A 15287-nucleotide genomic window follows, 5' to 3' on the forward strand; every position below is an offset into this window, starting at 1 on the left:
GCTGGCATTCGAAGGGTTTGCGTAGTTCCCGTAGTAAATAGGAAAAAATCAATAATATACATTAATACATATTTCTTACATAAAACAAGACGGGGAATGATTCGAAGTCAAAAATAATACATCAGATTTGGGAGTTAAAAAATAAAAATAACTGTTGACTGTCATTCTTATTCCTCCTCCGCCAATATGGGCAACATTTTCAATATTACAATTTCAATATGGAAATATTTAATAATTTTTTAAGTGGTCGGTATCCTAAATGGATGTGCGATGGATATCTATGTAGAAAATATGGATTTCAAATTACGAAGTCTAACAATCTTTTTAGATAAATCTATTCTGTTTTTCATTTTCAAAACAAAACACTCGTTTAGGGTTTGTTGGATGTGTTTTCTCTAAAGAATCTTAACAGCTTTGCCATGAAAGCTAGCCAAAATCTATCAATTCATTCCTGTGTCACAAACCACACGTTTTATTGAAATAATTATTGAAAAAAAAAAAAGAAATCTATGATTCATTTTTACTGGCAATTGATTTATATTGTCCAGGGATATTCAATGTTCAATAAAATGAATGTTGAAACATCGTTTTCACTTAACAAACATCCTCACTTCTTTTTCAGAGACAATTCCATCAACTGCTTCGTTAATTCGCTTTCTTTCTGAATCTTCTCGACTTGATTTACCTCCAATTTCTTTCCGGCGGACTGTTCAGCTTTCAGACGTGCGATCTGGTCAAGCTTCTACAATTTTAACATTAAAGGTAAGTATTTTTGAATCAATTTTCGTCGATCAATTTAGATGACATTGAGTTTAGATGACATCCAATTATCAATCCTAATTTCATACCTTCTTAAGGTCCTTTAGCTTTTTATCAGTTGTTTCGTCTCCAGTAAGTTCAAATTGGACATCAGACGTAATTCCTGTTGTATCTATAGGAGGCGAACTCTCGACTGGGACTGAGGATTTTTCAGCTGCCGCTTTCTTGATTTTACGTTCATTGCGTTTATTTGGTTTAACTTGACTCGGTCCTTTTTCAACTAAACAAAATCTCATTGCCAAAATATTTAAGAGATAAGTAAAAATTATTTTACCTGGTTTCACAGCCTTTGGATTAGACGGAGCCTCCCTTTCTTCTAAAAATTTCAAGATTGCGCTTGTTCCTCGTGCACCCGGAGGTCGATAAAGTTCTTTTGAAACTAGTAAAAAAAAATTACAATAACAATAAATAATAATTTTTGATATAATCATAATACAAAAATAAAAACAAGTGTTTGCACCTTGAGGTTGAGATGGTTTGATACCAGCCACTTTTTTTGTGGAAACCTTGAAATCTTTTAAATAACCATCTGGCATGGGCTGCCAAGTTGCTTCCCACAGCTCATTAGGAGACTGAATATTATGTTCAAACAGCAATCCGCCGCTGTAATGCCAGATTTTGAAACTAGCAATAAAAAAAGTAGTGATTTATTTTCGAACCAACTAATTTGTAGAATTTTAGAGACTATTATTACCCATTGCTCACCCGAAGTCGTGGAGCAGTTGTCGAAGTCATGAAATGTTGTCCATCAGGACTCCATTGTAAGTGAGTTGTATCAGGAGCATCCATTGGTGATATTAGTTTCAGTGTTTGTGTGTCCCAAATTTCAATCTTGCCCTGAAGGTTACCAAAACCACCAAGAAGAAGAAGTGCACAAGAATGTTAAGGAAAACAATAGAATGATAACTTAAATTTTTCTCCCTTCTCTTGTAAATTTATAGAAATATATACACAGTTGACTGAAAAGGATATTGTTCCCCAAAGGGTTGTAAAAACTCGAATTCCGCGGGCCAGTACCAAAATCAAACTTGGCCTCACACTTCAAATCATATAGTGTGGCTTTCGCAGGCATGAATCCGTAAACGACACAAAACTCGGTTCCGTTTGGATTCCACTCAACTGAATAAATTGGTCCATCTCTAGCTGCAGGTGAAAACATAATGTTAACATTAGTGATTTACTAAAAAATAACTAGAATGCTATAAATTATTACGCAGTTGGACCATTGCCGATGTGCCTTTCACGTCAAGGAAATGTAATGTTTGTTTTCCATAATAAGATGCTCCAGAAGTATCAACATCAGTTGATGTCATAAGCAAAACACAATTTCCTGGTTTGCTCCACTTCATTTCAACACGATCACCTTGAAAGAAACTTTTGGAAGCGACCAATCCAGATGGATTTAGGTTTGGATATTTGAACAGCTTGGCAAATGAAGGCTGACCCTTAGAACCTGCACAAGTGATGCATATTATAAATGACTGGATAATTTTTTTTTAAATCTGCTTGTTTTTGCTGACCTTGGATATAACAGAGGAAGAAATATGGAGAATACCCTGGAGATGTTGAGTAATCACTAATCTTGAGACTTGCATCAGATCTTTGACTGATGGAATCCATTTTATCAACTTCATACACTTGAAGCTCAAGATTCAGGTTACGGGACAACAGTTTTTCATCCTTACTCCAGGATGGCTCCCTTTATTGGATAAATTGGCACAATATAAAATAAATTATTTCTTGACATTAAAAATTTCAAAATCAAAAGTGCTAACCATTTAGAATGGTTTTTTTGAACATAAGATTTGACACTTTGTTTGGTCTGAAGATTCCAAATATGCAGGTTTGGAGTATTAACTGGTATGTCCTTTGTAACTGCAATGTGATAAATTATAAAGTGAACAATAAAAGAAAGAAATCTGGATTTTAATACCTTGATAAGGCTCCCATGTTACAAGGAAATTTCCTTTAGGGGAAAATTGCAATCCAGATGTTTTCGGTTTTGGAAATGTAGCAATTACACTCCATTTCTCTGTTTCAGCAACACTAACACTTAAAATTCAAAAATACAAATAGAAAATAATACAAATACAATTATTAAACATGTAGCAACTTTTGTTTTTGTTTTTTTGTTTGGAGCAAAGTTTTGATTGAGTTTTACCTTACTCAACTGCAATAAAACATTTTTTTTAAGTTGCAAAAAGTATTTCTACTTACACTGATCCATTAGCCCATGCTAAATATTTCCCGTCTGTGCTCCACATAGCCAGCCTGCAAGTTTTACTGGATTCATTTTTAAATTCTTCAACAGGTTGGAAATGTGTCCCTTCAAAGACTTGGACTCCATGGGTTCCTCGACCTAGAAGGTGTTCTAAATTCTGACAGTTCTTTTTTAGTTTCTGTAAGCACAAAACTTACAGGAAATGAAAGGAGTAGGTGTTGAACTCATCATGTGCAAGCAATGGGTTAAAAGCTTGATTTAATCCCTGTATTTCTTAGGCACTGCGTGTTGTAGTGTGTAGTGTTGTGACAAACTTGAAGGTGCCAACACTCATACTTTATGGGAAAACGAAAAAAAAGGCAATTATCAAGTATGACCGTTCAGTATTTACCGCGGTTTTAACGTGTGCGCACGATGTCAAGTAAATTCGTCTGCTTGCCCATGCATGGACTACTTACCGTTTCGTCCTTCATGCTCTAACTAGAGGGCGAGACTCTTTCGTCTTGTTGAAGCTTGTCACGGTGGGATATCAATTTAAAATATTTTAAACGCCGATTCAATCTTCATAAGTGAATTTTATTAGTTTGTAAAATATTTCAATTTCAATTTCAAAGGGGAGAACCGCGGATGCCATCTAGCAACCATGCACGGTAAGCTCTTTCTAATTTATAACGCCCCGTTCCAACTTTTCATCTTCAACAAATTGATAGATTTTAAATTTTAATTCGCCTGATTCACTTTTTAGTTTTTGAATGGTGTTTAAAAAACCCTTAAGACAATTTGATTGCATTTTTGTAACCTCATTCATTGTTTAATCATTTATTTACGTATTTCATTAGTGAATTACTTAACCATTTTTCTTACTGCGACACTTGAATCTTGAATTTTGATTTCGAAAATCGAAATTATGTCTAGACCGTCGAATTGTTGGGGGTCGGGTTCGTATCATAGCTAAATATAAAAAGCAATAATCACACAACGGGTTTTTCCAACATATTTTTTTTGAAATTATGCTAATCAAATTTTTAAAATTAACCCCTTTCTTACACTAGTTATGTTACTCTCTGACCGAGTAATATATTTTTGTGAAATCCCACACGCATCATCAAGAAATGAAACGATAAGAATATTTTATGTAAACGAACAAAGTATATAATGCACAATCATTTCGAATTCAGTGTACGACTGCGGGAAGATAGACTTGTTACTGCAGCAGAGAAAGCTGCTGACGCAACTTCAACAGGGTCAGCATTGATATCTTCATCCGGGGATTCTCGTATTCCAGGCATTCCCCCAAGTTGTGTATTTCGGACTGGTTGACTTCGTCTGTATTGGTTCTGGATATCTCGAAGCAATAGAGTGGAAAGAGCCATATTGGCAGCAACCGGTTCGGCAACAGCTAATCCTTCCAATCCCGAATCCGAATAAGAAGCATCGTTGACACCACAACTATAAATATTTGAACTTGATCACACATTCTGTTCAACTGCTACGAATCAGCTTGGTACTTTGACACGCCTAAAAACATTATTGTATACACTGTATATGTAAAAATTCATACCCTCCGATGTAAGAACTGTTTTCAATGATGGCACGAGAACCTAACGGACCTTCGTGTTTAGAAATTCCGCGTCCAATCAATGAATAATTTTTTGATCGCAAAGTTTCATTCGAAGTGGGAACTAAGCTGCAAGATCTCGCTAAGCTGTGTACAATTGAAGGAATGCCTCTATCTGGATTGATCATTCCAAATGCGGAATTAATTTTCGTTTCTTAGGAAATAAGAGATTTCTTACTTGGTGATAACATGCTACGCTGAATTAAGGGATTTTCAATAAGCTCATTTTGAACTAAACTTCTCAATGCTGTTAAAAATTCTTCGGCCGCTTCAGGAGGACGCCATTCAGGATTAGTCAGGGCGAAATGTATAAGAGATAGTTCAATTTTCCCATCTTCCGCCTAAAGGAAAATAAAATAGAATTAATTTTAAGAAAATAATTCAAAATGATTAAACTGAAATTTACTTCTATATCATTTTCAACAACTGGCAGAGATTCTTGAAATGAATTTCTTCTTTCATCCGATGTCTGACTTAAACAAGCATGCCACTTTGCCTGTCCATGCTTGTGTAGATCCAATTGAGCAAATGAACAAACATCGCCGACCCCAACAACCTCTACCGTAAATTGTCGCAAAAAGTCGACTATCTCCTGGGCTTTAGGTCGAAGCCCAAAATATAGAATGAATGGTGTAACTATGGGAGATATGAGCTCCTCAAGAAGATACACAGCTTTGTATTGGAACAACCTCGATAGACCTAAGCGTACCTTCAAAGTAACCAACAAAATTATCTGGCTTAAGAATCTAATAATTAGAATACCATTACCTCGTGTGTATGGGCCTTATCTTTCCATTCAGCGGGTAAGTAGTGAACTTGGGTTAAAATAGTCTCCATAAGGCTTTCGGGACACCATACAATATTTTCTTCGGGAATCAAAACTCGACATCCTGATTCGATTTTCAAGTATAGATACAGTAGTTAGGAGATTGCAAGTTTTTCTTTTTTACTTCTTAAAATAATAAATGAACAACTGGTTCTAAGTTGTGCTTTAACTTCATTTTATGGAAAATAAAGTTGAATTTAATTGATTAATGTGAATGAATAAAAGAAAATTTTAGATTTAGATACCAACTTACCCGCAACCACGGCACCAAGAACGGTCATTATGGTGAGCACATGCTCCACCGTAATAACGTCTTCATCGTAAACAGTCAACAGAACTAAAACTGCCAAAATGGCACCCGCCAAGAAAGCGAAATTCCGCGCAAAGATAGCTACCAAGTTAGAAGAAAAGCCAGAAAGGTAATGAGTAGCCGGTCGATAAGCTCTACTTAGACGGGCCTAAGTAAAAGTTCCATTTAACATAATTTTTACAAAATTTTTGCCGAAAAATCGTACTTGTAACTCGTGATCTAGTTCATTGAAATGCCGCAAATATAATCTCCCATAAAGTGACCACCTGCGAGCGCCAAGGCTTCCGGGCTCTCTTTTCACAACTTCGGCGTAATTGAAGAAAGCATAGAGTAGTTGCCATAGCAATACCAACGGAGCCAACACGAAATTAAGGATGCCTGTAGTTAAATTTGTAAACAGCATGCATTTAGTAACAACATTAGCTTGAATGCCTCGACAAAAAAGTGAAACAAAACAATTACCTATATATCCAATTACTTTTGATAAATCTTTGGCCAACTCTCTTCGCTGGTTAACACTTTTGTACTCTTCACGCAAATGCCAACTGTTGTCAAAAGGAGCCCAAGGACCCCAGAATAGAAGAAATTCAATATTATACTTCAGTCCTCGACTAAGAAATAATGTTTCTCCAACAAGTGGCGCCTTAAACTTTAGTGGGAGGATGGACTTGTTGACCATTGCGACAAAGTAATTCTTAAACCTGAATTTAAAATATAAGTATAAATACAGATAAGTGGAAACTGCACATTAAAAAAAAAACAGTATTGCTTTGTTTACCTTAGTATTCGATGATAGATATCAAGTTCCGTTAGCTCGGCTTTATGAATACACATCTGGTACTCCTGCTGAGCTTTTCTTACTCTCTGTTGAACTTCGTGCCAAGTTAAGTTTTCGAGATCTTGGTCACCTGAAAGTATGAAATTCTATAGATGTTGTTGCTAGTAAAGCATTATGTGGCCAATTAAATACCAATTTGTAGAGCTGATTGATAAAAATAACGAATTTCAGAATATTGAAAAAAATGGTAGATAACACCAATAAGTCGTAATATCCAGCAGAACAATGCAATAAAAATACAAATCCACATTGTTAGACTGAAAGAAGACACACATTCCCCTGGGCTTTCAACCACATCTGATAACTAAAGAAATATTTGAAAATATTATCCCTCTAAGCTTTAATTATGTGAAACAATAAAAACTCACAGTTATTTTTGATGTGCTGTTGACTGTAAACTCATCCCTAGGGAGTTACAATGTAACCATTAAAATTCATAATAAGAAATAAACTATAGTCACTACTATCTAGAAAAAAAAAACAATATTGTTTTAAATAAAAGAGCTATGCACGTGAAAACCAAAGGACTTCCTATTGAATCTTGAAAACAACAATTACTGAACAAAATAAAAAGTATGTTTACTATTCATGAAATTTTATATTCAATTCAAAAGTGCTGAAAATGTCAACACTCCTCTCAAATTTGTACTAGTTTTCAAAAGGTATTTCATCTTTTGCAGATAGCAAATAAATAAAACAATGTTTAACTATACACAAATTCAGTAATTACCTGAATAAAATTTTGTAGTTCACACATTGCAGCAAAAACGAAGAAAACCCCACTATGAATGCAAACTGTAAAAGTTCGAAGCACTCCTGTAACATCATACAGAGAAATCCATGTTGCTGATGATAAAAGTAAACACGTGAAAAAAATGAATCCAGGTCTTCTATATGATTCCACCTTGCTAAAATCATTAAAAAGATGAATCACTTGTTTATAAAAAAATTATCAAAATCACCTACATTTATTTTCAGGAACCACATGAATCAACACAGTTTCATTGCTGTTATCTTCTTCTCCTTCAAGAAACTGACTGTGTTTCCCTGCTGAATTTTTCATCTTGATGTTTACAAATTGTTAACAGAATCCCGGAATCCTACATTCAAAAAATTGCGTAGAAATAGAAATTTCTACAGCAGTTTTAGAACAAGGTAGCTGTCTAATGAAGCCAATGTAAACAAATTGCGTAAAATTCTTTCTTCTACTAGTCAGAAACTGCTGGAGTAAATAAATAAAAGCTGGAGAAGTTGCAAAATATGATGCTACGTTGCCAGGTGGCATGAATCCATATCACTTTGTCCTTTATTTTCATACAATTTTGTTTTTATTGTTATTATTTATTTAAAAATAAGTTTTAATTAAGAAATTTTTTGAATTCGAGATAAGGGATTTTATTTCCAGCAATATGAGATAATTTACAAATTTATTTGAACTCACTAACATAAACTGTATTTTCTGATTAGCTCCTACATAATTCTAAAACAGTGTTAAAGAGCAGAATGTGCAAATTTTCAATCAAAGAAAAACAATAAAGAGAGATGAACACCTTATTTGAAAACGAGGAATATATGTAGTGGCACCCACTGGAAATTTCATCTACGCTGGCGAAAAGTATAACAAGTTTGAACAGTTCACAATGAATCTTGACGTTCTTCTTCGTCATCCCGAAAACCACTCAGAGGATCAGATAATAAAGGGCTCTCAGAAATGGAATAATAATTCCCGTTGTACAAAACTCCGAGATCCCGCAGAATTTCACCTCGGATTGTGGCGTTGATAGTCCAACGAAAACACCGCAGATCCTCACGCTCGCGCTCCAATCGGTGAACATCGATTATTTTGGTTTTCAGTCTCTCAAGTATGACCCCAAGATCGAAAATGGTCAAGTGCTTGTGTTTGTCATTGCACAGCTGATCGGTCAGAAGAAGCAACTTCTCTGTCGTCACGCTATTCTCGTTTTCAAAATCGTCTTCTATGGTGTTGCTGCTGTCTTGCTCCATCTCCGATCCTGATGCGTTCTCCTGGTGCTGCTGGGATCTGGACGCGGCGAGACTAGAACGGCTCTCCACTCCATCATTAATCACATTCGTACCGTCGTCACAGAAATGAACGTGAGTAGACTTCAAAATTTTACTCATGGAATGAATTCGATGACGATGACATTCGGCACTTTGGATGGAGCGGCCTCTGTCGTGTAGTGATCCACAGTGAAATTCACATTTATTCAAATCGTGCTGGAACGCTGCTGAAGAAGCGCTTGAACGCAAAAGCTGGGGGTCTTTACTTGAGCCAGAAATTGCAACGTGATTGGCGGCTTGCGAGTCATGGGCTACTACTACATTTGAACAAGCCCCTGAAACTACATTGCAATCCCTAAGAGTCGACTTGAAAGTCGCGCCTGCACTGGCAGTGAAAGCAGATTGTTTGACGTTTATAGGCTGACTGTCGACGATTTCCTTGTCGCTGATGGTTGCAGCAACTGAATCTTTTAGTATAGAACTAGCACCAGTCAAAGAGTGACTGGCAAACATAGGAACCTTATTGTTGTAATCAAATCTAGCATTGGGAAAGTCTTGTGAATAGGTCGGTTTGACATTGGGGTGATAACCTCGGTCACTCCGCTGGTTCCAATGAAGGACTAACGTAATTTTATCTTGATTGTCGACAATCTTCCAAAAGGGGGGCTCATGGTAAATATTTAACGTAGTTAGGGCATCACAAACAACACGTGGAAGAAGATAAGTTTTTAAGGAACCGCCATCACTATTCTGGTCAGTAGAACCAGACGTATGTTGAACTGGCTTTGTCCAAGATTCTCCTGCTCGCAGCAGAAGAAATGCAGTGTTATCTGGAAACCACTTTAAGAATTCGTCATCATCTACATAGGTACCGTCTGTCTCTAGGACCAGGTAGACAGTTTCCTCTTTACTATAGTCTATCTTTTCACGGCCTATCAAAATTCAACAAATTTTTAAACATTAAACATTTTGTGAAATTGGGAAATTTTGTATCAAAACGACAACCTTTTCGATGCAATTCTTCAAGTGACGAAGCCAAGACAAGGCGCTTTTTTATTCGTGACGCATCCCATATTTTCCAGGGTCGCCGCTCCCGAATTTCCTTTGTAAATTATTTGATTGTTAACGTCAATTGAACAGAGTTATACTAGATCGGACAAAGATAAGCTTATTAGTCATTACTGTGTGAGATTCCATATGAAGGGCCTATACTGTCAAATATATTAGCTTTTATTAATCATTTAAATATTAGTAATAATGTATTACGTAAATGTTTATTTGTTCATGCTATAATAGAAAGTTCCAGTATCTCAGACAAAATTCTCAAACAATTTAACTACTTTTAAATTTTCGCGTAGTCGTAATTCCATTTCGATTTGCATTTTAATTTGCCCTTCGATCGATCCATTAAGACACTCGAACTGTATGATTTCTCTTGAAATAATGATTTTTCTCGAATAAATATTTCTCCCAATAATCGAATCCGTAAAAAAATCTCATTTACAGTAAATTATGTAAGACCTATAAATGTAATCCCTTTTAAAAGAAATATATGAAAATATATATCTTAGATTTTTCTTTTAAACAAATATAGGCCTTGAAGGAGGAACGTTTGTACATGTTGCAGATTTCAGTTCAAGAACACACAACCGCGTAAAAGTATAACAAATTCGCTAAAATGGTAAATCTCGAAATCGAATGCACACAAAAGTGTAGAAGAGTACGACCATATTATAAGAATAAATATTTGCCAAAGTTACATACTTCTCTCGGCATCACGGCATCATGTTGCTCAAGATCTGCTATACTTCAAAAGTCCCAATACATACGTATTTGAATGACTCAAGTTGAGGGGAGGTTGTCGCAATTACAAGCAATGACTATTACTTCTCAAAATGGATCACTAATGTTGCACATTATATGGGAAATATTGAAGAATTGTTTAAGACGCCATTTTTGTAGCAACGAGAAGAACTAGTCGACAACTAAGTCTGCAACTGATTGCGCAGACGCGCAATTCTTAAAACGATTCCGAGTACGGCAAGGAAGCCGTTCGGTGACACATTTCATGGATTGTTAATGGGTAATAGTCATCCTCAATACCAACCTTAAGCCCAATGGCAAACAGCTTCAGTAATGCGCACATTACTGAAGTAATATCTAACATGAAAAATATGACGACATTAAAAATCAAGAAATCGATAAAAAAGTACCAATTACGTCAATCATTAAAAATCTCTTGATTGTACATTTTTCTGCAAAAATCGATTGTTAATTAGATTATTGCGAAATCACGATAAGATGTCTAATTCCATCGCTGTTTTATAATACCTTTTTTTTTTAACACGCCCCGGCCTTCGAGAGTTCCTGTGATTTGAAAAGAATCAATGCAGTGATATACTCACAACAATTAATAAAGTACAAAAATGTATTGAAACATGAATAGCCTTACTTTCAATACACTTTATGACAATCAATGTTTCCATCAATCCATTGGAGCACTTAACACAAATCAATCTACTTAAAAATAATTAAAAAAAAATTTATACTGATAATCTCAAATTTCCATATTATGAACTAAAAAGAGGAAAAGTCACACTCTAACATACCTGACTGTTTTGTTGCTAACACTATTATGGCAAGTCTATTTTTGAGTGTCTTGTTTTACTTATTATTCAAATCGCTTCACTGCAGTTGAACTAGAAATATGTCTGTGAATCGCTTGTGAATTGCTCCCTGTCTGATTATTGATAGAAAGTAGAATCACATATGCAATTTCTGTAGTTGTAAGTTTTGGACAGTGCTGTAATATGCATATGATTTACTCTCTGGTCCTTGACGAGGTTAATGTAGCAGTGTTTAGGCCCATTGCAAAGTAACCAGTTTGTTTTAAAATTCCAATTGTGAAACCTGAAAAAATGGAAATAAAAAAAAAGACATGCCACATAAATTCCTACAATTACAAATCCAAATATAACATGCTATCTGGCACTATCTCTTTAGTAATAAAATATGACAATGCTTTTAAAACTGATACTTCTATTTATAACCATTCTAGAAACGATAATGAAGAACCCAAAAACTCTTGAGACTTGAGAACTGACGAGTGACGACTGATATGCTGGAAGCTGGAATGCTGGATGAACTGGATGAAGTATCCAACGGGACAACATCATCCCTTCGACGAAAAAATCAAAACAATAAACAAATGACACACGCCACACGCAATAATATTCCTAGTTAACTTTCTGTCTCCATGATTCCCTTATTTGTAGAGTCAAAATAATTTTTACCCTCAAACCTATTTACAATAAGTGATTTTTCTTCATGAACATTGTATTTACTATTGAGTAGAACAAGAAGCAAAAACCACCCCGCAAAATAAATTGGTTTACTATTTAAAAAATGTTTTAAATATAGATTTTTGTTTTCTTTTTATTCACATAATACTTAGTACAACCATAATTGTAATATATCAGTAGAGCTTATTTAAAATACATCAAGTTACAGTGTGTTACGTTGTGATACCGTCCTTTTCGGCTAGGATGTTCGTGCTTAATTGAATCATTGCGAATCGTGATCCTGTTCAATAGGAATGTCAGTCGGGCAATAATTTTTCTGTTGTCTTAAGAAAACAGGAATATTGAAAACTGCGTAATAAAAATATGTATATAAATCACGTTATACAAGTGTATGGATAGCCAACCAAGAGAATCCTAGAGCATCATCCATTTCAATCAATTGAGTTCCATAACATTGTATTGCATAATAATAAGTGATGTTTCAGTTCCCCCACTAACCGCAGCAGAAATGGATGAATAATGTTTTAAAAATTAGGCTGCATCAGCGAGATGCACTTTGCAGCCAGACCGTTATAATAGCAGCCCAATAACTGTTCAGCGAAAAACGAGAAGCATTTGACATGAAACCGGTTAACTTTCTAGACTTTTACCGACTTGTTACGAAGCGAGCATATAATATGTAGTAAAGGGAAACGCAGCATAGCTCAGAATGGACATATTCCTGTTTTGTTGGATTGAGAATCAAATTAGCTTTCATTTCTAAACAAGTTTGATTTGGTACTTCCTATACGTATGTTGAGCAACTCAGAAAACGGGTTCACAATCCCTTAATATTGAGATTGAATGCCAGACAGTGGCCTATATAAAGAAAAGGGGTCCTGTCACCCGCGAGTCAGTTGGTTTCGCGGATTACTAGTTTACACGCTGCTGTTTGAGGGTTGTGCGTACGTATGAATAACCCTTACCTCTTCAAATAACGAAACGAATTTTATTGACTCCCATTCTCATCAGCTTCTTTTTATTACTCAATTAGGTTTTGGCAAAAGAAAAATGTTTGCCGCCGTGAAGGATTTCATCGACGGTTATAATGATTTGATGATCAACAGGCGAGGTAGGTTATTTGTGTCTTGATTTATTTTAACATTATTTGCTGATTTTCTTTTTTAAAGATCCCAGGGTGGACGGATGGTTCTTAATGAGTTCATTTTTCCCAACCATGATCATCTGCTCTTGCTACATCTATTTCGTCAAATCCTTGGGACCGAGGCTAATGCGCGATCGGAAACCCTTCGAGCTCCGTTCCGCCATCATCATTTATAATGTCATTCAAGTTCTCGCCAGTATTTACTTGGTGTACAAGGTATGAGAATCTCTATAACCTTTGACCATTTCCTTACTGGGTGAAAATTTCATTTGATTTTTCTTCCGTTTTTCTCTCTCTCTGTCATTTCGACTCTTCCGCTAATTCAGGGTCTGGTGCACGCCTGGCTGTTCCGCTACAGCCTCCGCTGCCAACCGGTCGACTATTCCGACGACCCCGAAGAGCTGATTGTTGCCCAAATGTGTTGGTGGTATTACTTTTGCAAATTCACCGAGTTTCTGGATACGGTTTTCTTCGTCCTACGGAAAAAGTTTGATCAAATCACCAACCTCCACGTCATTCACCATAGCATCATGCCGGCCGTCTGTTGGTGGGGTGTCAAGTTTGCCGCTGGTGGTCACGGTACATTCTTTGGAATGCTGAACTCGTTCGTTCACATTATCATGTACACCTACTACTTATTCTCCTCAATGGGACCAAAGTATCAGAAATATTTGTGGTGGAAGAAGCATCTGACCTCGATGCAAATGATTCAGTTCATTGCAGTTTTCATACATTCAGCTCAGCTTTTCTTCATCGACTGCAATTACCCCAAGATTCTGGCTTACGCAATGTGTTTCAACGCTCTCATGTTCTTGAGCCTCTTCTCAAACTTTTACATTCAGGTATAAGGAAAAGATAATTTGATGAATTAAAATCAGGTTTTGGTAAACATCCGTTTCATTCCGCAGGCTTACATCAAACGTCGTCGTTTGCCTACGGTAAAGAAAGAAGATGACGCTGCCAATGGAAAGAGCAAAGTGACAAGTCACAAGGCCGAAAAAGAAAAACGCGGTGTCGGAAAGATGATCACCAACATTATGACCAACACATCAAACGCCTGTTATATCGGACAGAATGGTCTCTATCAATCAGCTGATAAAGCGAAATCAAGCGGATCATCTAGCGAAAAGAAGAAACACATGTAAAAGTGCTTTATTCGTATGCAATTCTTACTTTTGTAAAAGAAATTGTCAAGTTCTGCTCATCTGTTTCAAACGTTTGATTCATATTATTGTTTCAAGTAATTGAATTATTCGTTACTTATTTGTTGTACATAACGAACTTGTGGTCCCTTATTTAGTTACCAAAAATTATAGGCCTAGATGAAGAATCTTGCTCGACACGAAGAAAGAAAACATACACGTGTAAAGATTTTTACAACGAAATTGTCAGTATGATTATTAGATTGACTCATGGCAGCACATATAATGAAACGTTTTTAAAATACAAGCAGATTCAATATCAGAGTATATGTAAATTTGTGCAAATTATTTGTTTCCCAAGTCCCAACATACAAAGGGAGTTCTATTTTGTTAAGAAGAACCGTTGAAAATGTAGGACCATTGGCATTTGAGAAAAATAACGTTAAAACCTGTTAATGCTTAGCACAGTACTTCCGTAAGTATTGGACAGGATATCGTTGAAGAAGGAATATCAAAAATTTCCTTTTAGAACAAGTATGTCGCGAGTCTGATGCGTGTTAAATCAAATTGAGTATTCAACCTTTTCCGGCTAGTGCTGCTGATGAAACTATCTCACACAGATATGGTCAAGTGCGTTTCATTGCCCGCTCACATTCGTGGAAGTGGGTATATACACTCAAATCGAATGGGCAAATGAGGCCACAGACTTTGAATTCGGGTAACGAGTTCTCCATTCACACTGGTTTCTTCGAAACAGACACAGTAAGCGGCCTATTCACATACATCTAAATCGCTGAATGGGATCAAATAAATGGATTTCTGGTTTCTTCTCTTAAAATAAGTCAAATAAAGGAAGTAAAATCAAATACATTATTATATTATTATAAGTTAACTCTAATGGCGGGGAAGAACCCATATTCTACCCTTGAAACTATTGTTTTAATGAATTTTTTTAACTTCTCAACGTCTAAATCTTCCCCGGTGTTAAGTAACATTGAACGTTGTTTGACTGCGTTGTATACATTTTGCCCCGCATTCTGCGAGA

At 35.9% G+C, this 15287-nt stretch overlaps 4 protein-coding genes and 1 long non-coding RNA gene across 14 annotated transcripts in view; 1 reads left to right on the forward strand and 4 right to left on the reverse strand.

Moving 5' to 3' along the window:
• The window catches only part of LOC124329250, a 409843-nt gene that overhangs the window by 248992 nt on the left and 145564 nt on the right, over nt 1-15287 (reverse strand). The gene's annotated exons all lie outside the window — the stretch shown is intronic.
• LOC124329072 (eukaryotic translation initiation factor 2A-like) lies at nt 514-3501 on the reverse strand. Of its 2 annotated transcripts, none has more exons than XM_046788040.1 (12): nt 3238-3501; nt 3037-3178; nt 2753-2871; nt 2595-2694; nt 2340-2518; nt 2033-2272; nt 1792-1962; nt 1514-1688; nt 1280-1443; nt 1094-1198; nt 849-1030; nt 514-742 (listed from the first exon to the last, which is right to left on the reverse strand). In XM_046788040.1, exons 1-12 carry the CDS (start codon nt 3269-3271, stop codon nt 608-610), a joined length of 1746 nt encoding a protein of 581 aa, XP_046643996.1. In that variant the 5' UTR covers nt 3272-3501; the 3' UTR covers nt 514-607. The 2 variants fall into 2 exon arrangements, with proteins under 2 accessions (XP_046643996.1, XP_046643995.1); XM_046788039.1 differs by having other exon boundaries at nt 849-1039; nt 3238-3500.
• LOC124329041 (autophagy-related protein 9A-like) lies at nt 4154-7877 on the reverse strand. The gene is made up of 13 exons (XM_046787976.1): nt 7599-7877; nt 7363-7540; nt 7001-7037; nt 6765-6936; nt 6573-6702; nt 6257-6495; nt 6000-6172; nt 5738-5942; nt 5427-5548; nt 5065-5367; nt 4837-4999; nt 4602-4773; nt 4154-4489 (listed from the first exon to the last, which is right to left on the reverse strand). The coding sequence occupies exons 1-13, from the start codon at nt 7693-7695 to the stop codon at nt 4204-4206; spliced, it is 2277 nt and encodes a 758-aa protein (XP_046643932.1). The 5' UTR covers nt 7696-7877; the 3' UTR covers nt 4154-4203.
• On the reverse strand, nt 8012-12115 carry LOC124329109. Of its 8 annotated transcripts, none has more exons than XM_046788117.1 (4): nt 10419-10974; nt 9837-9865; nt 9660-9756; nt 8012-9586 (listed from the first exon to the last, which is right to left on the reverse strand). In XM_046788117.1, the coding sequence occupies exons 2-4, from the start codon at nt 9849-9851 to the stop codon at nt 8268-8270; spliced, it is 1431 nt and encodes a 476-aa protein (XP_046644073.1). In that variant the 5' UTR covers nt 9852-9865; nt 10419-10974; the 3' UTR covers nt 8012-8267. The 8 variants fall into 8 exon arrangements, 3 of the variants coding, with proteins under 3 accessions (XP_046644073.1, XP_046644075.1, XP_046644072.1); XR_006916575.1 differs by lacking the exons at nt 8012-9586; nt 9837-9865; nt 10419-10974 and adding exons at nt 10986-11021; nt 11107-11174; nt 11264-12105 and having other exon boundaries at nt 9689-9756; XR_006916574.1 differs by lacking the exons at nt 8012-9586; nt 9837-9865; nt 10419-10974 and adding exons at nt 10986-11021; nt 11107-11171; nt 11264-12104 and having other exon boundaries at nt 9689-9756.
• LOC124329164 (elongation of very long chain fatty acids protein-like) lies at nt 12818-14566 on the forward strand. 2 transcript variants are annotated; one of them, XM_046788204.1, is made up of 5 exons: nt 12818-12900; nt 12990-13067; nt 13126-13316; nt 13427-13942; nt 14009-14566. In XM_046788204.1, exons 2-5 carry the CDS (start codon nt 13007-13009, stop codon nt 14243-14245), a joined length of 1005 nt encoding a protein of 334 aa, XP_046644160.1. In that variant the 5' UTR covers nt 12818-12900; nt 12990-13006; the 3' UTR covers nt 14246-14566. The 2 variants fall into 2 exon arrangements, with proteins under 2 accessions (XP_046644160.1, XP_046644161.1); XM_046788205.1 differs by having other exon boundaries at nt 12858-12904.

The sequence above is a fragment of the Daphnia pulicaria genome, chromosome 3 (genome assembly GCF_021234035.1).
Source record: "Daphnia pulicaria isolate SC F1-1A chromosome 3, SC_F0-13Bv2, whole genome shotgun sequence".
NCBI classification, from domain to species: Eukaryota; Metazoa; Arthropoda; class Branchiopoda; order Diplostraca; family Daphniidae; genus Daphnia; species Daphnia pulicaria.